This window comes from Cyprinus carpio, chromosome A7 (genome assembly GCF_018340385.1).
Source record: "Cyprinus carpio isolate SPL01 chromosome A7, ASM1834038v1, whole genome shotgun sequence".
NCBI classification, from domain to species: Eukaryota; Metazoa; Chordata; class Actinopteri; order Cypriniformes; family Cyprinidae; genus Cyprinus; species Cyprinus carpio.
Window position 1 is genome coordinate 28,936,400 of NC_056578.1, and position 22,643 is coordinate 28,959,042.

A 22,643-nucleotide genomic window follows, 5' to 3' on the forward strand; every position below is an offset into this window, starting at 1 on the left:
TATATATATATATATATATATATATATATATAAATATATATATATATATATTGACAAAGTAACACAGCTGACAGGTTAGAATGAGCTTCGTATCCATAAAGCATTTTAAACACACACACACATTATAATATATATATATATTATAATGTGTGTGTGTTTAAAATGCTTAATGGATACAAAGTTCATTCTAACCTGTCAGCTGTGTTACTTTGTCAACTGTGTTATGTGTGGGTTTTTATGTTATAAATATTTTAAATGTGAACTAATCCATCAGAAAAAAAGATGGGCATATCTGAGATGGATGACTTTGGTAAGCATGGTGAATAACATTAAATTCAGCATACTGTGGATTTATGTTAAAGAAAAGTATCATCCTTCATGATAGCATCCCACAGTATGCCCATTATGAAGCCCTAAATTCATATTTTCAAATCAGTTAGACAGATAACCTCAGAGACTTTCAAACAAATGTGTAATCAAACATGTGAGACTTCATTCATGTTTCATTTTGACACAACATTTGTCCGTAACACAGTTGACAAAATAATGAATCAAATGTTAATTTCCATTAACATATTTAAAAAGTCATTAGAGTTTAAGCTTGCCAAACAATTGATTTAGCACATTAAGGGGATAATGATTTTCTGACTTTTTGGCTGACATGAAATGTACCCCTAAATATAGAATGACTCAATAATAATACTTTTCTTTCACTTTTCCTTAATCCCTCCCTGTTCTAGCTTGTGCTAATCTGAACGATGTCTGAAACTTCGACTTACAAGAACTTCCTGATTACTTGCCTATTTATGATGAATCACTTTGACTTATTCATCAGCAAGTCGTTTTGGTTAAAAGTGTCTGCTAAATGAAAAAATTTAAATGCAAACAGTTGAAATGTCCTGATATTATACCAGATTTTCACCTTTACACAACAAAGCAGCTATATAATATAGGTCAAAATAAAATAAATAGCTGTGCCTAATCAATTGGGCTGACTTTAATGTATGGGAGCATCTGAACAAAAGGATATACTGTGGTTTTCATTTATATATTTTATTAATAGTTTTAGCAGTGGAACAGCTAACAAATAATTGCTCGAGCTATCTGTAATAAATGAAAAGAAAAAAAAAAACATAGGAGTAGATATTCAAGCATTTTGTGTTTTGAACCATACAATGAGGTTAAAGAATATCAGCTTTAAGTGAAATGAATTTTTGCCATATATAACACTGGACAGTGAAATGTCTCATCCTGGTTCATCATTTTCTAACCAGCATCTTATGATAACATTAGGAAAACAACTGTTCCATTAAAAAATTTCAACCACACTGCGGTTCATATTCCACACAGCTACCAATCTGGCATTCCATATCGAATGCACATGTGAAAAAATACACACCTTCATAAAGCATTTGAATATAAAACAGCGTGACACTTTGTTTTAACGGTACAGTAACCGAGAACATCTTAGTCAAACACCAGAACAGTTGCAATAAATTTGATGTTCTTCTCTAAAACCTGAATCCTTTTTTTTTAAAGACTGTAATGATTGAATTGAACCTTGAAAGGTTTTTTGTAAAAAAAAATTAAAGAAAATGTCTGTACATCTTAAATTTCATAATTAATCTGTTTATGTCATCACTGTATTTTCTCAACATAATAAGTGTATAAACCAGCATCACTAATCAGTAAAAATATATAACCATCATTCAACCTTGTATTTTAAGAGTCAAATAATTCTAACAACAGACAATGAGATGGACTGACATTATAAACGCTATGTGTTGATATGATAAGGCTTCTCCTCAAATTTTATTTAAGTTAAGGCACCTTTAAAAAAATTAATGGACACAAGGCTGCACAAATTAGAGGGACGTAAACGTAAAATTCATCCAGCATGCAGTGTCCAAAAAAAAAAAAAAAAAAAAGTATTTTCCAACAAGTCTTCATTTTTCAACTAGCCAGTAAAGTATACCTATTCAGGATTTTACAAATAAAGAAACAAAAATTACTCTGATAAATATATTTTGGTAACATTGGGAGGAATGTGGCTCATCACTCTCCTACACGATAAGGATACTTAGAAACAATTTTCAAATTGTTTATCCTTAAGAATAGATTAGGTAATAAAAATGTTCATTTAACATATAACATATACAGTATTCAAAGCTCGTGCAAGCACGGTTTGCAAAAGATCAAAGCAAACTACTATTGATACTCTTTTGGACACTTACATCTCAGTAAAAACAGAAAACAATCAACCGTTACATATCCGGAAGATACAGGTTGCTGGTCGATGACAAGTTTAATAATGTACATTCAAGGAATCTATCCTTCAAGAAAAGCACACTCAGAGTAGTGCAGGAAATAATTTTAACTTTAAAGATGAATGTGGTCTGGGCTTCACTTTGTATGAAACAGTCTGTCAAGTCCCTCTGAGTTTCTATTTGCCGTAGAACTTCTTGTTGAGCAGGAAAATGAGGAGGTTAACATTTACAGTAGCTCGATCGAACAGCTTCATCACTGCCACCCCCTCGTACTGCAACTGGAGCAGGTCCTGTTATTAAAAACAATCAAAAATTACACAGAGTTCTGACTACATGAGACTAAAAATATCTAAAAAAAAAAAAAAAAAAAAAAAAAAAAAGTTTTTACCTGGTATTCTAACATTAATGTCTCCAAATGGACTCCCATAAGCTTAGCTTTAACCTCAAACGCACCTACAACCTCAGATGGTGAGATTTCGAAAATGACATTCTTATACCTGCAAAAATAGGAAACAAGCATATTATTACAGGACTACAAGAGGAAATGTATCTAGAAACTGCAAGACATGAATAGACATGAAAACACGAGCAGAAGCTGAAACTCACTGATTTGGCTGCAGATCCTCGATGTCAATGAGCACTCCCTTCTCGTGCAGACGGGCTGCTGTGTACTTCTGCGACACCTGCTTACTCTTCTTCGCCTTATTGTCTCCAGGTTTCTTAGAAACTCTGTGTGTGAAGCAATCGCATTTTCCATGAGCTCAACGACAATTATCCAATCAGAGTTAATGACATGAACTTCACTGGACAGTAAATACTCACTTGCCCTTGCTGGCTAAATTGTCCATGCAGGTCTTGATGTACTGATTGTAATAGTCAATCTGCACATTGTAGAAATTGGTCTTGGAGTTCAGGGCAGCATTGGTCTGCTGAAGCTTTACCAATTCTGCCTTTCGCCTCTGACGGTATCGCCTCTGGTTCCGGATGTCCTGGAAACATCAACGAATAAATCAAGATGCTTTAATCTAGAACGAAATAGCGCATTTGAAGTTTCGCATAGGCGGAAATCCCAGGGGGGCCGGGCCCTATCTGAGGGTTGTCCCCCCTAAAAAAAGATTAAAAACCATGCTGTGCATTGTAAATAACAATATTTTATACTCCAAATAATTGTGTAAGTAGTAAAACAACACAAACGAGGCAAAAATGCATTTCCTCTTTTGCATCACCTACACACACACACACACACACAAGTCCGATGAGAAGTCAGTAGTTGTGGAAGTCCAGTAAGTAAGGATGTCAAGGCTATTTTATTCAATTAAACACTGGATGAAGTGATTATCTTCTCTTTAATACAGATGATGCCAATGTATTTTTAGATGAGTCCGCTATGTTAGTAATAATAACATTACCTGCTTGAGGGAAGGGTTGCCAGGTTTTCATAACAAAACCCGCTCAATTGCTACTCAAAACTAGCCCAAACTATCCGCGTTTCGAAGGGGTGCCCCTGTAAAAATCGCATTCCGCGGGCTAAAATACACGTTATTGGGGTCACTTAAACCCGTGGCAATAGTGATAAAGTAGCCCAATTCCACAGAAAAACCCCAGACTTGGCAACACTGTGACGGATAGTAATGTCTACAACAGACACGAGCACAGTCTCGGCATGACCACAACAGCTTTAAGTTGTCTAATTTGGCAAGGTCACCTGCTGCACTAATAGTAGCAAGCCATTCCTCTGTGTATAGATATCCTTACAAGCACAATTTTAGCTGTATTATTTGTGTCCCCTTGAGAAATGTTATGTTTATTGTCCCCCCCTTACTGTTAGACGAAATTTACGCCCCTGTATAGGAATGGTACCTTGGAGATGTCATTGATAAGATCCTGGTATTTCTTCTCAGGGTGAACTTTGCCCAACTCTCCTAGCCTTTGCAAGTTGCTCTTGATTTTGTCCTTCTTGCCTTGCAAGGTAAGGCTGTCATCCACAACTGGTTTGGCTTGCTTCATCTTCTCCGGGGTCTTAGCATCACGAATGGCTCGTCGCTGCATGGCACGCTGGTACTCGGCTTCCTATTCCAAAGAAAAATGGCAATTTGAAAACACAAAACTCTGATGTGATGAAGTTTTTCATTTGTAAATTCTGCAATTAAAGTACCTGCTCTGGTGAAGCTACAGTCTCCAGAATCTCAGTAAGCGTCTCTCCTGGCTGAAACCTGATCACATCTACTATGAGCCTCTTGGTGCTAAATGAGAAAGATGAATGGATAAAGATCCAAGTTAATTACTTCGCAAGTAAAAAATATTAGTTCTAGAACCAAGTGACCTACAAAGGCAGCAACTCCATGCACTTCACAACTGCTTTCTGTACAATAGAGTTAAATTACAATTGATTGCCGAGCTAACATTTCTAAAGGCTAAAGCAACCTCTTCACACTCTTCAGTGAAGTGTGAAAATCATATGCAAATGTTGGAAACAGTGGAAGGGTTTGCATTAGTGAATTAATTATTTTAAGGAAAGGTGCTACCTTAGAATTTGGTACCTCACAACAGAAGAATTTGAGAAAAGCATTGTCCTTACTTGAGGAGGAGAGTCTTGGCATCCATTTCAGCATTGGCCTCATCGGGAACATCAAATTTGTTGGTGAGGGTGAGGGAGACTTCTGTCTTACCCATCATTTCCTTATTAGGATCATCAGGGGGAAGTGGGCTCTCACCTGTGAGAGAACAACAGTCCATCACTCTGACTCTGGAGGACCTCAGCCTCCTGGGACATTAAAGCTAATCTCAGAGGCTCACCTATTAAAGACTCAATGGTGGGCACCTCTCCCAGGTCATCTAGCAGCTCATGGATAGGATCATTGTGGTCTGGTGCGATGGCATCCTGGTGATCTAGCAAGAGCTAAAGAAGATACCACAATATATTCAGTTCTTAAAACCAACTATACTAAATTTTGTTGGTATAAAAAGTCCACTTTCTATTGTCATGAGTGTAGCGATGCTTGAAGCACCACTTACACAGAAGTCACTTTCAAACCAATCAGATTTCTGCTGGTCAACGTATTGAATTTTTTGTGAACAACTTGAAACCGAAGCAAAATATTTGGGAGGAATTCGTTTTTTGCCCCCCTGTCAAAACTCGTAATTGAGCAGATCCCAACTGAAATGTCTGAATTTCAAAATTTGATCACTCCTTAAGTCTCAAATAGTTACCGTGTGAGTGTTGATGATCTCCCCAATGGAAATGTAGATCACAGGCTTGGTCAAGGTGACCAGGTCAGAGTACTGATCCACATTGAACTTGTCTTCCAAAGAGGGGGCGTCACAAGCAGACAAAAAGAAACGTCTGGGAGATAAAAAAGTTCTTGCATCAGTATGGAATTAAAGAAACAAACAGAAGCACTTTGATGTCACTTGTACCTAAATTTCTGGTAGGAGTTAGAGAGGTATTCATTGATGGGGTTCAGATGGGCGTTGTCTCCGAGGAACATCTTGTTGGAGGCTGCGTGCTGCAGCATTTTGGCGATTGATCCCAGGTTTCGCCTCTGTTCTGTGGTCAGCTGACCTCCAGCCGACAGATCGATGATGTCAAAGGCATCAGGAGCCACAATGGCGGGGTTCATGTAGCGGTAGTACAGCAGGTTGCCCACAATCAAAAGATAATAAGGATGAGTATGTCCTCCTTTTTTTAAGCAAACACAACATCTGTGCAATTTTTTTAAAACCTATTATTTATGTTTCTATCGTTGTGCAATTGAAGATCCTCTGCTTCTACAAAGGGGATAAACCAAATTACTGACAGAAAGAGAAGCAGCGAGGCAAGAATAAGAAAGACGTGGCTCACCTGTGCTGGGTGCTCTTCAAAAACCTCTTGAAAAGGGTATAAGCAAGGGCCTAGAGGACAGCTGGAGCCAGGCCATAGAGAAAGAGAGAGACAGAGCATGTGTGGGACAGATAGATAGAAAGAAAGAGAAGAGGAATCTCCTTCCAGAAGAAAAGGAAAGAGATGGAAACCACATTTATTATTCAAAGTCAGAGAAGCACAAGAGCAGAGAAATGCTCAGGAATCAGCACAATGTTCCACAGTGGGACAGAACTGATATGGAGAAGCAGCGGGTGCCAGTTTAGCGAAGAGGTAATCAGAGTGTTCAAGACATCTGAATAAAGGCTGTCTTGGTTTTGAGACTAGAGCGTACAATTACATCAGCCAAGCGCTGCACAGGAATAACACTAGCAGCAGTGATGTAACAAACCTTCAAAAGCTCATCCTCTGTGGCATCGGGGAACCTTTCGTTAAGTGTGTCCTTCAGCATCTTGGCAATGAACCGCATACCATATCTACAGCGAAAACACAAATGATTCTTAGTTCTTATATTTGAATGTTGATGAGGTTTAAATAGCCCTTATTCCAAAATGTGTAGTGAATGTAAGTAATAACAATAATAACATGGTAATAATTCTTGGATCATTTCAAGTCAAACATGCATAAACGTTTTGATGAGTTAGCATTCAGTAAATTAGTTCATTCATAATTGTATCATAATTCATAAATGCTAATTGTGCTCTGATGGATTCAGTGAATTAGTTATTTGAATGATATATGAGGAGTTCATGAGTTATTAAAAAATTTATTCATAGGGTCATTCACTATATGTTATTTTTTTTAGTCCAATCGGTTGAAGAAATGGTAATATAAAAATGGTGTTATTTTATGTGGTATTCTGCTCTCTTAACTCATTAGCTTTAACTTCGTAAAACCTCAGTAGAATAAGAGCAGCAGCGGTGTAATGCTGATTTGTACAAGAGCATGAACAAAGAAACAGCTCATGTAACAGACGTGTATTTAAATATTCAAAGTCATTTTCATATATTCAAGAACAATTTATGGTAGGTGCATCTAAAGGTCGATGACATGGAATTTGTTGATGCCTGAGGGGAAATTCATGTGGCGGGATTTTATCAACTCACGGGATTTTATCCACAGAAACAATTATGGCCGAGAGGAATTTGTCTGTGACCGTCCTCATGTTCTTGATGGAGGCTTCCAGCCGGGTTCGAACCTCCTCGTGACTCATTGCCTGTTCTGGAGTCACATCATACGGCAATTTACTGCAAAACAGAATTACAGGGTCATTGCAACATAAGGTAGCAGGTCATCTAGCATTACATTTTAATTGTGCATCTGGCTAAATTATTTCATAGGGAAATAATTTAATATATTAAATGAATTAACCAGATTAATAACTTTGATATATCAATAAAAGTTTGAAAACAAGCAGGTTTGTCATAATTACAGAAGAAAATATCTTGGTGTATATGGAGGGGGAGAATATTGTGTGAGGCAGGTGGGGCCCCTTCATATCAAAAAGGTTGAAAACACACCTGGCCTCTCCAGTTTGGCTCTCCATCTGGTTCACCCAGCTCTTGTATATGTCGACTGGGTCAGTTTTAATGTTGAGCGCCTTGTCATCCATGATTTCCTTCACGACCGGAGCCAGGATCTGCCGGAGTGCGTTCTGACCTCGGGCTCCTCTGTTAAAGCTCACCACCATCTTAATGACTGTTGGGTTTCCTGTGACAATCTCCTGGATGTGGTCCACTTTTGATCTGCATTTGCAAGACAAACATCACTGAGAGATAGTAAAAGATGCAAATGCATCTTGATAAATAGAGTACATCATTTATGGTATATCATAAAGCTCCTACTTGATTTCCTCCTGCAGGGCCGTTTTGAAGAGATTGAGCAAGAGGTACTCTTCACGCTGATTAGAAGCGTAGTTGTACAATGTGAAAATGACAGAATCCATGAACTTGGTGGACTTGTTCTGCGGCATCTGAAAGATCAGCTTGGCCAGATAGGTAGGATTTGTCTGAGAAAGAAATTAACAGAGAGGGGAATTAACAGGACTGTAGTGACACTGATTTTCAAACAATTCTTAGGTAAGAGTTGATGAGTTTTACCTGTAACAGGTAAAAGAGGAACTGATATGCCTCTAGCTTCTCCCTCTTCTCTTTACTAAGTGCCTTCAGGCCTCCTTTCTGCTTGTTCATCATCATGAGGTTGGACAGCTCCCCCTTGTTCTTCTTGGTGAGCTTCTTACTGTGAGAGACCACCTCCTGAAGGGTGATCTTGTTTTTCACCAGCAGGCCGATCTTGATGTCCATCAGATTTAGGTCGTTCTCCAGCTGCTGGTTGGAGCGGATGTTGGTGATCACCTCTTCTCTTAGCCGCATCAGATCCAGCTCTTCCTGGAAGTCCTGATCGCTGTGATCCAGCAGGTGGACAAACTTACGAACAACTCCCATTGGAGGATCGTCTGCATTGACTGTTAAAGACAGGATTTAGAGGTTTATGGCGTTCAGTGCTAGTGAACTCTTATACTAGTTGGAGGAAACAGTTTGAAAGGTATACACTTTAAAAATGTGCAGTCTTTTTCTTCTGGGAAAACTGAACGAAAACACTGATGACTCATCCTGTACTCTAATCTTGGTCCAATTAAATGTCCTATAAAGTGTCCCTCCCCTTAAAGGTAAACTTCACCCTAAAAAAAATTGTCATCAAAATTTGTCATCATTAACTCTTATGTTCTTCTGCAGAACATAAAAGAAGATATTTTGAAGAATGTTGGTAACCAAACAGTTGACTTCCATTGTATGGGAAACATCTAATGTTCCACAGAAGAAAGTAAGTCATAAAGGTTTGGAATGAGACATGAGCAGGAAAAAGTACACAGAAACAACAAGTACATGGCTTCAAAACAAGTTATCTATATGGATATTAGAGGCATGTTCTAAACGAGAGGATGTGAAACAGAATTTGAAGGAAGTACATGAAATGCTTACTGAGTGTTTTGTAGTCATCTCTTGCTTTGTTGGCTCGAATGAAAGCCTGGATTTTCACCACATCATTTATCTGCAATGAGAAAGTTGGATGGAAAACATTAAAGACTGACCACTGAGCAGTTAGAAGTCAGATTAACTATTATTATTACTAATATAAAAATATACAAGTCCTTTGATTTTGACTTAAAACTCACATGGTCTTTGAAGTACTGCAGACGATCTCTGTATTTTTTGCGAGCTTGGTACATCCTGACCATTGACTGAATCTACAGAAAAAACACTATATATTTATTCAAATTCAAATTTTTACCTAAACCTGATAATTAGGTGTTATACCACTTATTTCCTGCCACGTAGTTTATAGCACAGTGAGTATAATCCTGAGTGTGGATCTTTTATTTCATCAGAAATTGACATGCTGCTGCTCATCATTATCTTACCTTGACCGCATCATCAGTGTGATCCTTCAGGTACTGCTTCCTGTCTTTGTACTTCTTTCTTTCCTTATAGCCTCTCCAGTGGGCCTATAAAGCAAACAGAATCAGAAGTGAGAACCAACAGTGATGTTATTTTTGTTATTATTTACAATAATGCCTTTCAGTCTTGTTCAGCACTAAGTGAAGAAAGCAAAAGGAGCGTGACCTGTATGCTTGTGACAGACGGCTCCTGAGACTTCAAGAACCCAAGACGATCTTTTATTCCACGTCGCACCAGAAAACCACGGCACCGGGCCTGCAGCTTGCCGATCAGACTCTCATTGGCCAACCAAAGTTGCTCCCGGTTATATGCTGTGGTTACTCCTGACACAACAGACTACAAAGACACAGACAGTAATTAATCAGGAAAAAATGACAGTTATTATATTAATAGATATAATATAACACAATATATTTGTGTTAATATATATTATTATATACATTGTAAAAACAGAAGATTTACCTGTATTTCCTCCTTGTTGAGCTCAGTGTTGTTTGGAATAAAGTCTGCAGGCTCTTCCCAGGTGCCCTGTCCAGTCTTGAGGTTATAGTAGTAGTTGTGTCCTCCCTTCACCCAATGTTTCATCCATTCACTGCCATTATGCCCTACCAAAAACCTCTATTACTCTCTACATCACAAAGTGTAAATGTGATATGCTGTGATATCACCAAACAGCTGAACACAAATTCTTCAACTGAAAACTTAAGCAGTTCTAATGTAAATATTACTGTGGATTTTTGTACCAAACATCAAAGAATCAACGCAAGAGCCCATCTCACCTTCCTTTTTCTTGTCCTCTTTAATTCGAAACAGGTCATCCTGGTAGGTCTGAGCACATTCAGACGTGACTCCATACAGACCAGAAGCAGGTGAACGCAGGGCTGCCAGGGTCTGAGACGAGTCCTTGTTATCCACAGCCTCATTAATAGACTGGATCGCCTGAGAGACTGAAGATGGAAGAGAAGATTTTTCTTTAGAAAACTGAGATGATTCAAAGAAAAGAATTGTATTCAAGAATCACAGTAATAATCAAGCAGAGAGATACAGACTAAATGAGTAAATACACCAAGACTGAAGGAAATGAGTTCAGAGTTTAATAGTAAGTACACTAAGATTTAAATAAGTATTTTTACACTGCAGAGCATCCTCTGAGTCCTTGTTGGCTCTTAAGATCGCATCCTGGATCTCATCTAACCAAAGCACTGCAGAAGGATCTCCGCATTCCTGTAAAGACAAGCAAAAAACATGTCAATTACCAATGAGTAACCATTTCAAAGAATTAGGATGCATTCTGATCGCTTTATTTACCATACTGTGTGGACAATTCATTTCCATTTTTTCATGTCTTTTGCAATAATTTTGATGACTAAATAAGCATTTTAAAGATTAGAATTATAACAATTAATTTCTAGATTAGAAAAAAAGACAAAAGACCTAAGCATACTTTGGAAATTACACATTTTAAGCAATTCCAACTAGATTTACTTTTGTCTTTGATTAGGAATATCACTCGGACACTAGGTGTCAGTCAAACCTTCTGTAATGAGATTATTACAGCCATTAAACAGTCCACCTGTATGCCTTACTTTCTTTCCAGGATCACAAAAAAAAAAAAAAGCAAAAGTTTTTTTGTTTTTTTCCCCCATACAATAAGTCAATGTTTTGCACCTCAATGTCATTCACTTTATGGACTTTTTTTTTAACATCTTTTGTTTTCCACAGAAGAAACTTTAAAACATGTGGGTTGAGTAAATATTGACATTTTGGGGTGATCTGTCACTTTAATTCTATTAAAAATGTTTTAACTGTCAACAGGTACAGTATGATGTGGATGAAAAACACATCAAGGTCATTTATTAGTAACAACAAATGCTATATGAACTGGAAGAGACAGTGTTTCATGATTCAACAACGTAACTGCCAAAATTATATAAACAATCATGCACTGCCTTTCACGATAATAGCACAATTTCCTTCTGGAAGTGCTGCAGAGAGCCATAAACAAGATCAAGCTGACTGACTTGTGCAGATCATGTTCTTTGGCTGTATAAAATGTACACCTTTGAATTAACTGCATCTGCTTCTATCATCATTCGCATGGCATTTTGGATAAAAACATCACTACCACCACCAGGTGGTGCAGTTGCCCTCTCATAGTAGTCCTTGACCGCATGCTGAGCTCAGTTTCCGGAGCACGATTCGCAGCTCTCTGATTTGCTGAGTGCAGTGCAGCGGCCCCTCAATGCAGTCTGCCCGCCTTTCTTGCAAACGTACAGCAGCGCCATGCACCAAACCTGAGGGTGTGGCAAACTGTGCAACACAGGAAAACGTTGTTCCTTCACTGCGTTACATTTTATCGGCTGCATAAAACTAATGCCTGCTGGATTAGAGCGCAAACAGGACTTAATGTGTCCCAGTGGGGTGGAGCAGAAATGATCAGGATCTAAATACGTGAATAAAGTCTGCCAGCTGTAACTAGGGAAGTGAAAAAGGGTGTGGTGTAATGTCCAAGATTACATTAACAACTCTTCTGGGATGGTTTACACTGAATGATAAAAGAGGAACTACTTCTATCAATTCCAGCTAAACTTTGGTAAAGATCAGCGTGAAATGCTTTTAGCACAGGATGTGATGTAAACAGTGATGCACTTCTAAAAAGCATATGGATAATAGAGGCATAACGTACATTTTTGTGTACAAATATTCAAATTCTCCAAATTAATAAATCATTAAAAACTGCATATAATAAGTGTGTGTGTGTGTGTGTGTGTGTGTGTGTGTGTGTGTGTGTGTGTGTGTGTGTGTTGCATTTCACACCACTGTTCGTCAGCTAACTTCCTGAAAGTATTTCACGTCATCTACTTATCAGTTCAATGCCATCACGGTATGATTTTTAACTTTTCATGTTTTACTCATTACAAGAGTTTTGAGGCTTGTATCTTTCTCAAAAACTGTGATTACTTAAGTCATTTAAACAGAAACATTTTGAATCGTTACTGTCAGGCCACACATCACACCACCAGTTTTTTCCTGTCTCAGTTGAGCAGATCTGGTTTCATCTGTGCTTTCCACGGCATAGTGACCCAAGCTAGCGTCAGCCTGGAGGAGTGATGTCAGCACTAAAAACCCTCTCCTGAGCTACGCCAGCTAACAGCACCAGACTTTTGCCCTTTTAAGGCAGAGAAAAAGTCATAAGTCTTGTTATTTCCGATGCTTGTGCAAATCATGGCAAAAGGAAACGTTTTTTTTTTTTAGGTAGTATGGGTTCAGCACTGACTTTGACAGCTATTATGAGTTCAAGAGGCAAAAATTGCTTTTCATGTGATCCTCTGTTAAAAGAGTGGTTAGTGACAAAGAGTAAACATCACTAATTAAACTCACAAGAACTGTTTCCAAATAGGGGAATCAAACAGAGATGCAGATTTAAGATTAGTTTTACGCCTCTGAAGGAGTATTCTGGGTACTTTATCTAGAGCTGTCATGGTAAAAAAAAGAGCTCTTGGCCTCAAAGACTTCAGTTCAGCTCTGAACCACACTGGCACACTGCTGTGGTAAACCATGGCCTTCTCTTTGCCCATTCACCTGCATCCTTGAGGTTTCAATTTCACATCCACAGGAAACACGTGGGGCGTGGCCTAAAACTGACTAGACACAAAACTGAAATATGCTACACTTGAACCCACTGGACCAAAAATACAAAGTTGGTGTATGTGATACCCAAGGTGTGTGAGATCAAATGAATTGAATGTTATTTGCACATAGTATGGTCATTTGAAAATATAAGGGACTTTCTAATGAAAAGAACAGGGGAGGTGGCAAATAAAAGCGAGACAAAATGTGGGGGTGCGGAACGAGAGTATGAGCTCAGATGATGTTATCAGACTAGAATCAAGAGAAGTCCTAGAAAGAGAAACTCACATGATGCATGTTTAGAGAGAGAGGCTTTCAGAAATTGCAATATTGCTTAGTGAGTTTTCGGTTAAAAGCATAATGATTTCATGTTTGAAAATTATGAAATTAAGGCAAGCATAAAAATTAGTACTGTAAAATAAAAAGTATACTATTATATCATTTTATCCTAATATTCTGGTTTATTTTATTTAATATTTTTATTTAATAATAATAATAGCACAGCAAACAGGGTTCTTGTCACAATTCCCTTTTCTCCTTCCACTATCAGACCTCCCTTTATAAAGGGATACGTACCCTCATCAGGTCACAATGCTATTGTGTTTTCAGAGATTGAAACAAACTCCCATTAGTGTTTGAATAGAGAAGGAAACCGAAAACTAGACAAAAACCGGATTGTGGGTCTGTTTAGGTATACATACGTGGGCCTTCTCTCTCCTTGCCTCCTGCAGTATATCATAGTAATGCTTGGCCAAAGACGGATCTATGTCTGTTAGCTTGGCGGCTGGGTTCTGTAAAGCAGCCAATGTCTTCTGTAGGCCACTCTCATCCAGAGCCTCGTTGATCAGACCAATAGCGTCAATCCCTAAAGTCACAAGAGGACATGTACACTGTTCATAGTACAAAACAATCTGAATTTGATCCATCCATAATAAAAAAGTGAAAGTGAAAGTGAAAGTGACGTGACATTCAGCCAAGTATGGTGACCCATACTCAGAATTAGTGCTCTGCATTTAACCCATCCGAAGTGCACACACACAGAGCAGTGAACACACACACACACTGTGAACACACACCCGGAGCAGTGGGCAGCCATTTTATGCTGCGGCGCCCGGGGAGCAGTTGGGGGTTCGATGCCTTGCTCAAGGGCACCTAAGTCGTGGTATTGAAGGTGGAGAGAGAACTGTACATGCACTCCCCCCATCCACAATTCCTGCCGGCCCGAGACTCGAACTCACAACCCTTCGATTGGGAGTCCGACTCTCTAACCATTAGGCCACGACTCCCAAGGATGAGTATCATGCTCACTTTCATGTTCCTCTTGAATAGTATTGTTGACCTGGTCCACACAGGCCTGGATGTCATTCCAGGTGAGAAAGTCACTACCCTCTTCACGCGCAGCTGCCTTCAGACGAATCAACTCATCTATATATCTGCACGGAGACAACAAACAACGGCTAAAACCAGGAGCCAAATCAACATTCATAACTTCTGTATTTTGGCATATTTCTAAGCAAAATAAAAAGTTGGATGAGACCTGATTTTATCAGTCAGAAATTGATTTGATTATGAAAAGTGGCATTTGCACACAAGAACAGAGCTAGACTTGAATGAGAGTTAGGAAAATGAATGCTTAAACAGCTATTTGGCTAATAGCTGACATAATCCAATGGCCCATATAGCCTGTGACTTTCAGCTGAAAGGAAAGTCATTTCAGAAGCTGAGGAAGCTGTTGTATTTTGATGAAAGATTTTTTTAGAATAACATGCACTGATGAATCATGCAAGAAAAGACCAGGAATGTGTCAAAGTAATATTCTCACCTCTGGGCGAACTCGTCCTCTACATTGCTGAGGCCGGTGAGGGTACTGCTGAGCTGTTTCCACACTGCTGCCTTGTCCCCTACATCCAGCGCCTCGTTTATCAGCACCACCGAGGACAGCATCTCCACGGCAACCAGCAGCTCGGGGTGTGACAAAGAGCCCTGTGCAATCAAGCAAAGCACAAAACTCACTCAGACTAAACTAAACGGTTACAGGTCGTCAACTTATGTGAACTGCATGTAAATCACTGCTCCGTTCTAAAACCTGGTAAGCTGCTTGCAAACTTAAAAATAGGCTGAGATGCTTAATTTTGATCGATTCTAAAGTCAGCATCATATGCATCTCAGAGAAGCCAATCCCATAATTCACTGTGACAAACTCAAGTAAAAAGAGGTGACAGCGGAGGCGAGAGAAATCAACAATAGGGCTGTCATGGTATCCGATTTTCACTACATTCACGATAACGATATTATCGAGATATCTCAAGAAATTTAGGAAGAAAAATATTAGTCAGGGATATGAAATTCATCTTTAAGTTTATTTTATATTTTCTCTTTTTTTGGGCCAATGAATTACACTAAACATACAAGTGTCGGGTCACAGAAAGAGAATCTGTAACCGAAATGGTCCAAAATTGTACCTATGTTGGAGTGTCAACCAGCAACTGGTGCTGAATTATTAACAATATTGTCATGTATGTAGTATTAATATAACATCACTATTTAATTTTTCAATATTTCATCGCCAAAACTGCTATGTTGCGACACCCTAGTTAAATAATATTGAATTCTGAGTAGTACTGATAAAAATGGTTCAGTGTAACCAGTTTTACCCAATATTTGTGTGCCATGTATTTTTAAGCTTGATGCTGTTATTAAAATATCATGCCTATAGCTTGGCAAAATGCAACTGCTAAATTCTACTGAAATCAAGAGCTGGTATCTTTGTAGAGAACTTATTAGTGGCCATGACCATTAGGATGCAGCTGCAGGTCGTACACAGCTCACTTAGTTTCTGTAGTAAATGGTCACAGCAAAATAACCAGAGTGCCAGAGTGAGCTGATATTGTGTGGATGTGAGTTTGTTTTAACCTCTGCGCTCTGCTGTTGCAGGCTGGCCAGTTCTCTCTGGTACAGATCTGCAGCACTAGGGTAAACCTGCGGCAGCTGGGCGTCTTGGTTCATCAGTTCATTCACTGTTTCCTCTGCTACACCTTTTCTAATGGCAGCATTAATCCTTTCCATCGCCCGCAGCACTGAAACACACACACACATATATCTCATTGTTCTTTTCATAGAATGACAGCTGTTAGGACAGCATGAATGAAAACATAAAAGAGAGACAAAGAAAACACTGGCGTCTTTCTGATGTTCTCTTCTCTGAACATACAAACTACTCACAGTTTCAAAAGAATGTAGCGATACAGAAGGGAGTACATACATTTTTGATAGTTCGCTGCTTGTGCATTGGCTGCATCCACTCCACTCTGTAACTCCTCCTTCATCAGAGGCTCTCCTGGGGCATTCTAGGCATGAGGACGAATGATACAAGCCAAAAGTGGTGAGATTTATAGAATTTAGAATTAACAGTTTTTCACAGCTTGGTTTGTATCACAATTCAGTTTTGGTTCAGTTTGGGTAAAATATGGTACTTCATTAAAAGGGAAGCAATGATTAGGAAATCTCATGGCAAGCATTAAGTTCTGCTGAGTCCTAGAGTTTGTCACAGACAAACAGTAAACCTATCTTTCCCTGCCGAGTAGCAGAAGCTGTTACCGGTTCCTTCTGCTCTCGATCGGCCAGCAGCTGTTTGAGGTACCATCCCTTGTTCTGAGCCTGCACGGACTGCAGGCCTAACGCAGGGGAACGGAGAGTGTTGAACAGCTTGTCCTCATCACCACTCAGTAGAGCCTGTTCTGCTGAATTCAATGCTTTGGTCACTGAGAAACAGCACAAACACAGAGAAGTCAGATCACATCATCAGCTTCAGAAGAGCACAAGAGCTGAAGGTGGACATGGGTGAGGTACATACAATTGACTTTGTTGATGTTTCCCTGGATTTCAGCATGTGTGAGCAGCTCATCGTAAGCATCCCTTTCAGCCTCAGCATTCTCTCCAATCTATTGCAAAGAAACATACATTTATACCACTATCTTCATACTATTTTTCAGTTCATGCACAATGGATAGAGCCAAATCTAAAATGATTTAAAAAAAAGTTTTTGTTACATGCCAAAAGCTGAATAGATGAAAAACGTAAATTTAAACAAAAATTTAAGATTTTGCCTTGCAAACTACCTGAAATAAAATGAGTTGAAGTACTAAAACTACTAAAACTGAAAACAAATTAAATAAATAGAAACATAAGAGAAAAAAAAAAGATAAGCCCATAATAAAATGACTAGAACGTAAACTAAAAAGTATAGTAAAATTAAAACTACAAATCTAAAAACAAAAGCTACTTTAAAATATTAATAAATACTATAATAGAATATATTAATAATACTGAAATATTAAATGGTTTTTAACTGATTGGACTACACAAAATGCACCTTAACACTTACAGTTGATTCCAATACACAATATGACAAGAATTTAGCTAAGCTAAAGATGCCAACAATAACAAAAACTACAAAGCATGCATAAATGTTAGGTTAAAAAGTTCATATTGCTTATTTATTTATTAGATGGGGCTATTTTTATTGATGCTTTGTAGTACCGATTAAAATGCAAGCATGTCTACTGCATATATTTCTGTGATCTTGACACAAAGCAAAGATGGGCACATGCCATGTTGCCTGAATTTGGCCAGAATTAGTTATCTGACTATGTCCATGAAGTTTATCGAAGATGGTAGACAGAGTTGATATTGACTATAAATATGCATGTATTTTATTTAACAATTATGCTGTCTTCTATTTAGAACAGCCTTCACATCAAACCTCTGATGCCTTAATGCTGACTATTCAGGCAGATAGTGTGAGACAGTGTTGGAAAGTGTGTACATATATTAAAATACACCCTTAGTTACCCAAATCTAAAAAATCTTTTATTATAATATCTGTAGAGCGAAGTTCGTACTCTCTTTCGGGAGTTGGCCACTTTCTCAGTCTTGGCCTGGAACAGAGTGTCCTGGTAGTGCTGGGCAGCGCTTTCATCCAGCTGCAGTAACATGGCGTTTGGGTTTCTCATGGCAGCTAGAGTGCCTTCAGGGACTCCATGGTCAATGGCGTCATTGATGGCGATCACAGCAGCGTGCACTGAATCATTGCAACAGAAGATAATGCAGATCTTTTGAGCTCAAGGCAATGTATAACAGATCATAATTACTGTGCTGTTAAACTCTTGGCTGTTAAGTCTAGCTGTTTATGTTTACAAGGGAAGGAGCTGTGCCAAAGTGCCAAGAGGAATTTGACTTTAAAAGGCTGAAACAATGCTCACAGGCTGCTTCGTCCACTGAGAGTTCGTTGGCTAAAATCCCACCAATTTTGCTGAATGCTGGCATTTGAATGTTGTACTTCTCTAATTCAATCTTCATGTTGTTAATCTCCTCCTCTGAAAAGACAAAAACAACATGCAAATAACAACAAAAAAAATGGAGATCATTTGGCTCAGTGGAAAGTATTCTGTTTGCTTTCATTGTTTTATACTGTATGTCATGCTTTAATAAGCATGGTAACCTTTTGGAAGGTAATCTTGCCTTTGCATTTTTCCTTGCTTTGATGTGATTGGCTAGACATTGTTCTCAATAGGTCTGGTAAAGTATGTTTTCCATTCATGGACTTGGCAGGCAGTTTCAGGCCAGCCCAAATGGCAGGAAACGCTCATACAGTTGATAGTGATTTTTTACATTGACCACAGCTCACGGGAACAGGGGCCTCTTCAGCTGTTATTGTACAAACTCAAGCTTTAGTATGATACTACAGCGAGCTGACTCACCTGTGAAGGCGACCTTGCCATACAGGTCTGTAATCTGGGGCGCAAGGCCAAGTTTAAACAGGTAGAGGCTGTTAAAAAAAAAGGAAGCGAATATGAGAAACAAAATTCCCCAGAGGAGAGATATCATATTCTGTAGGTGTGTGCGGGAAAACACACTACTGCAATGGGAATCAGATGTTATCTTAATGGCTTTCAATTTTAACATACCTACTCTACTATATCTACTACAAACACCCACAACTGGATTTAGTACCCCTCACCCCACGCCAGGCCCCTGCCAAATTCTCGCCCCCTGAATGCTGTTTTTTCCTGTTTCTGAAGGCCAGAACATGTTTCCACAGATGCAAATCAAATCTACCCAGCATCATAAGCTTTGCACTTTTATCCATGATTAACATTATTTAATAAAAAATAGAGTCTAAATAAAATAGAGAGTTTAAATATGCATATCGTGCTTAAGTTGGAGAAGCTACTTTGAAACTGCAAGTAAAGTAGTTATTTACATCTGTAGCTATAGGTAGCAGGTATTTATTTGCAAGAACAACAACAACAAAAAAAACAACAACAAGCACTACGTAATACACAAGAGAACCATGTAGGATAGTATAATTAGTTTAGTTTGTAATAGTCATTGTGACAAACAAAAACTGAATTTTGTTACTGAAAAACTCCACTATTATGAACTACTGTAACACACATATATGAGAAAAAAAATATAATAATTTAATAAAAACTTAATTTATTAGCAACAAGAGATTTGTGAATGAACCCACAGCGACATAGTAGGTACCTGAGAGCATGTATGCAATAGATGCAGCGGGGCATGTTCTTCCTGTCGTAGATGTCTGTTGTCTCAGGATAGAAAATCTGACAGGGACAAACAAGTACATGTATTTTGATGAGACTGAATGCAGCCATTGTTGCCAAACATGGGGAAGAGGTTCAGAGGCAAGCTCTATCATGTTAGTCACTCAATAAAGCAGAAGTAATGCTGCTAATGAAAGAAGCAGGCAGACTGGTGTTCACCATCTACACTCCTCACCTTAGGAAGGCCCTTATCTGTCATTGCATTCAGCCATTGGATGGTATTGTCTGTGTGTCTGAAATGAAGCCCAGTGGCCTACAAGTGGGACAAAGAAGAAAGCCAACAAGTAAATCCAAACCATCTGCTATTTTCATATCAGTGCTTCTGAAAAGGTCTTTAGTCTCACCTTGTAGCGTGTTTGTTCGCGGTCATAGATCTTTTTGAGAGAGACCACATTAGGAGCAAAGAAGTTTCCCAGCTTGGCCAGGTACACGCCGTTCCTCAGACCCTCCTCCAGCTCAGTGGTGGGCGGGAGATCCTCATTTAAACACGCTTCAATCCATCTGAAACATGAAGACACATGGCATATTCAGCAAGGCAATGCACACTATTGTACATGATTCAAGTTTTATACCCAGAGAGCCTTTATGTTGTTATAAAAGAGACATTGTGTTAGACTGCTTTATTATAATGCACTTGTAGTGCTTTGCACAGTTTTCAAATACATGTGAGTACCTTTATATCGGTTAAACCTCTTGGGGACGTACTCAAATACCTTAGATCATCTAAAAGAACCAATACAAAAGGTGGCATTCGTGCTATGAAAAGGAGCACATTAAAGCACACCCTGTTCTCTTCTCCATGTGTTATGAGGTTTCATTACAGGAGGGTTTTGTCCTAAGACCAAAAAAAAAAAAAAAAAAAAAAAAAAATCACCAGCTAGTTACATCACAAGTTCGTCACATAGACAACATTCTCCTGAAGAATGAAGCGAACACAAAGACATTCCATGAAGGTCAACAGAGTGTTGTTTTAAACCAGAAAAAATATATTTCATATATTGAACATCTGGAACGCATGGAAAACATAGAAAGCAGGAACTGAAATGGAGACTAAAATTGCTTGCTCTGCTAAGGTTTGTTGTCCACTTGCAGGACAGACGAATGACGCAACAATAGATCATGATGCAAATTTACATTACCATGGAATTTCCATGTCATTTACATAATGCTAGTTGTCTGCTTTGCAAAGGCCAATTTTGTTTGCTTTAGAAAAGCAGCAGGCTTTTCAGTTTCTTAAAGTCATAGTTCACCCAAAGACGACAACTTGAAAAACCCGAATCACTTTTTTCTGTGTAGAACTTCTGAAGAATGTTCATACAATGAGGTTGACTGTGACTATGAGTTTAGCTCCAAAAAGGATGAAAAGAAATCATAAAAGCAACCCATACAACATCTTCTAAGTATCCTGATGCCATACAGTATCTTTGTATAAGAAACCGGACACATCATATTCACATTGAAAGGAAGTCAATGCATATGCACAAATGAGATTTGAAAACTACAAATTATCTGTAAAGAATGATTTAGCTTTCTGAGTGGTGAACACAGAAATGTATCGTATTCATTTAAAAGACATGCTGTATAGAGTCACTGCATGTTTTCATTGTATGGGAAAGAGCGAGTGAATATAATCCAATGTTAATCTTATGATTCAGAGTCATATTATTTTGGAATAAGATAAGTGTTAAGTAAATTGTGACAACACCTTCATCTCTGTGGAGGCATGTGATGTATAAAGTTTTCATATCATGATAATTGCTAAAACTTTTGTTTTGGTTTTTTGTATTATCACAGTGTGGAATTGCATTCCAAACACAGATTAAAAAGATAAAAGATAATTTTTTATAACATTTCCAAATAACAAAATGAACATTTAACATTTAAATACAATAAAGCAAAACACAAATTAAAATGTGAAAGTATGTAGCATATTAACAAATGTTTGAAAATAATTATCAAGTGTAGGCATTTGCTGTTGTCTGATAAACACCATAGCAAATACAAAAATCTGAATTGCTGTTGGAATTCATTTTAATACTACACTCTCAACACCGGATGACAGGATATTTTAGGCTGGTCTGCCTCATCTAACGCTCATCAGTGTCAAAAAGTTTGAGATGGCCTATCAAATCAAAGAAGGTGGTGTTTACTGTTCACAGATATCGAGCATGAATTCCAGTGCAGTGTTTTGGTTGTAATGGTAAAAGAATGTAAGGTAAGATGCAAGTTGTGTTGGAAATCTCCAGGGTCCACATCCGTTCCACACGGGGCCTGATGCATTATGAGCCTGCTGGGTTTCTTCACTGCCTTCTTTCTTTTCTCTGACCTGCTTTCCAGTTTGTCATCCAATCAACATTCTCATCTCAAATAACAAGCAGATTGAGAAGAGGTGTCATCAGAATCTCTGCTGCCAGAGCGAAAAGACTATTTTTGCAATAGTTGGTACCCACAGTTCTCGCTCTTTTCACAGTAAGCCTTGCTGGACTGTGGGTTGGCGTTCCAAAGCTCCTCACCTCTTGAACTCTTCTTTTAGGAGTTGGCTTCTCCTTCTGACCCCAGTCTATCATTTTGTCCCACCTGAAGGATCGTAATCCACTATCCATTTATTCCATGTTTAAAATTTCATTTTATTTCACCACCACAAAATGCAATACAATACAATACATAATCCAAAATGTGGTGGAAATTACATTGTAGCAGGCACATAACATTGAGAGGCCCAAGTCTTGCCCATGAGCTAGAAATGGCCAAACTGCTGGTCTGCCTGGATTGAGCCAATCAAATACATGCTTACAGCCTTGGA

General features: G+C 38.5%; 1 protein-coding gene across 1 annotated transcript in view; it reads right to left on the reverse strand.

Annotated features, from left to right (window-relative positions):
• Nucleotides 1-1,037: 1,037 nt before the first annotated feature.
• The window catches only part of LOC109067713 (ras GTPase-activating-like protein IQGAP1), a 39,028-nt gene continuing 17,422 nt past the window's right edge, over nt 1,038-22,643 (reverse strand). Inside the window, exons 3-37 of the mRNA XM_042760709.1 lie at nt 20,185-20,341; nt 20,016-20,093; nt 19,764-19,840; nt 18,974-19,041; nt 18,476-18,589; nt 18,116-18,294; nt 17,068-17,155; nt 16,812-16,975; nt 16,477-16,561; nt 16,128-16,291; nt 15,037-15,197; nt 14,523-14,647; nt 13,916-14,079; nt 10,718-10,808; nt 10,364-10,531; nt 10,047-10,189; nt 9,750-9,920; nt 9,548-9,631; nt 9,302-9,373; nt 9,108-9,177; nt 8,226-8,590; nt 7,971-8,134; nt 7,647-7,871; nt 7,233-7,373; nt 6,518-6,602; nt 5,685-5,917; nt 5,478-5,610; nt 5,064-5,166; nt 4,846-4,981; nt 4,423-4,510; nt 4,128-4,337; nt 3,090-3,256; nt 2,874-2,996; nt 2,656-2,764; nt 1,038-2,557 (exon numbers count right to left, since the gene is read on the reverse strand). Of these exons, the coding sequence (XP_042616643.1) occupies nt 2,444-2,557; nt 2,656-2,764; nt 2,874-2,996; nt 3,090-3,256; nt 4,128-4,337; nt 4,423-4,510; nt 4,846-4,981; nt 5,064-5,166; nt 5,478-5,610; nt 5,685-5,917; nt 6,518-6,602; nt 7,233-7,373; nt 7,647-7,871; nt 7,971-8,134; nt 8,226-8,590; nt 9,108-9,177; nt 9,302-9,373; nt 9,548-9,631; nt 9,750-9,920; nt 10,047-10,189; nt 10,364-10,531; nt 10,718-10,808; nt 13,916-14,079; nt 14,523-14,647; nt 15,037-15,197; nt 16,128-16,291; nt 16,477-16,561; nt 16,812-16,975; nt 17,068-17,155; nt 18,116-18,294; nt 18,476-18,589; nt 18,974-19,041; nt 19,764-19,840; nt 20,016-20,093; nt 20,185-20,341 (4,819 nt within the window). The 3' untranslated portion in view covers nt 1,038-2,443. The remainder of the gene's footprint in view (nt 2,558-2,655; nt 2,765-2,873; nt 2,997-3,089; nt 3,257-4,127; nt 4,338-4,422; nt 4,511-4,845; nt 4,982-5,063; nt 5,167-5,477; nt 5,611-5,684; nt 5,918-6,517; nt 6,603-7,232; nt 7,374-7,646; nt 7,872-7,970; nt 8,135-8,225; nt 8,591-9,107; nt 9,178-9,301; nt 9,374-9,547; nt 9,632-9,749; nt 9,921-10,046; nt 10,190-10,363; nt 10,532-10,717; nt 10,809-13,915; nt 14,080-14,522; nt 14,648-15,036; nt 15,198-16,127; nt 16,292-16,476; nt 16,562-16,811; nt 16,976-17,067; nt 17,156-18,115; nt 18,295-18,475; nt 18,590-18,973; nt 19,042-19,763; nt 19,841-20,015; nt 20,094-20,184; nt 20,342-22,643) is intronic.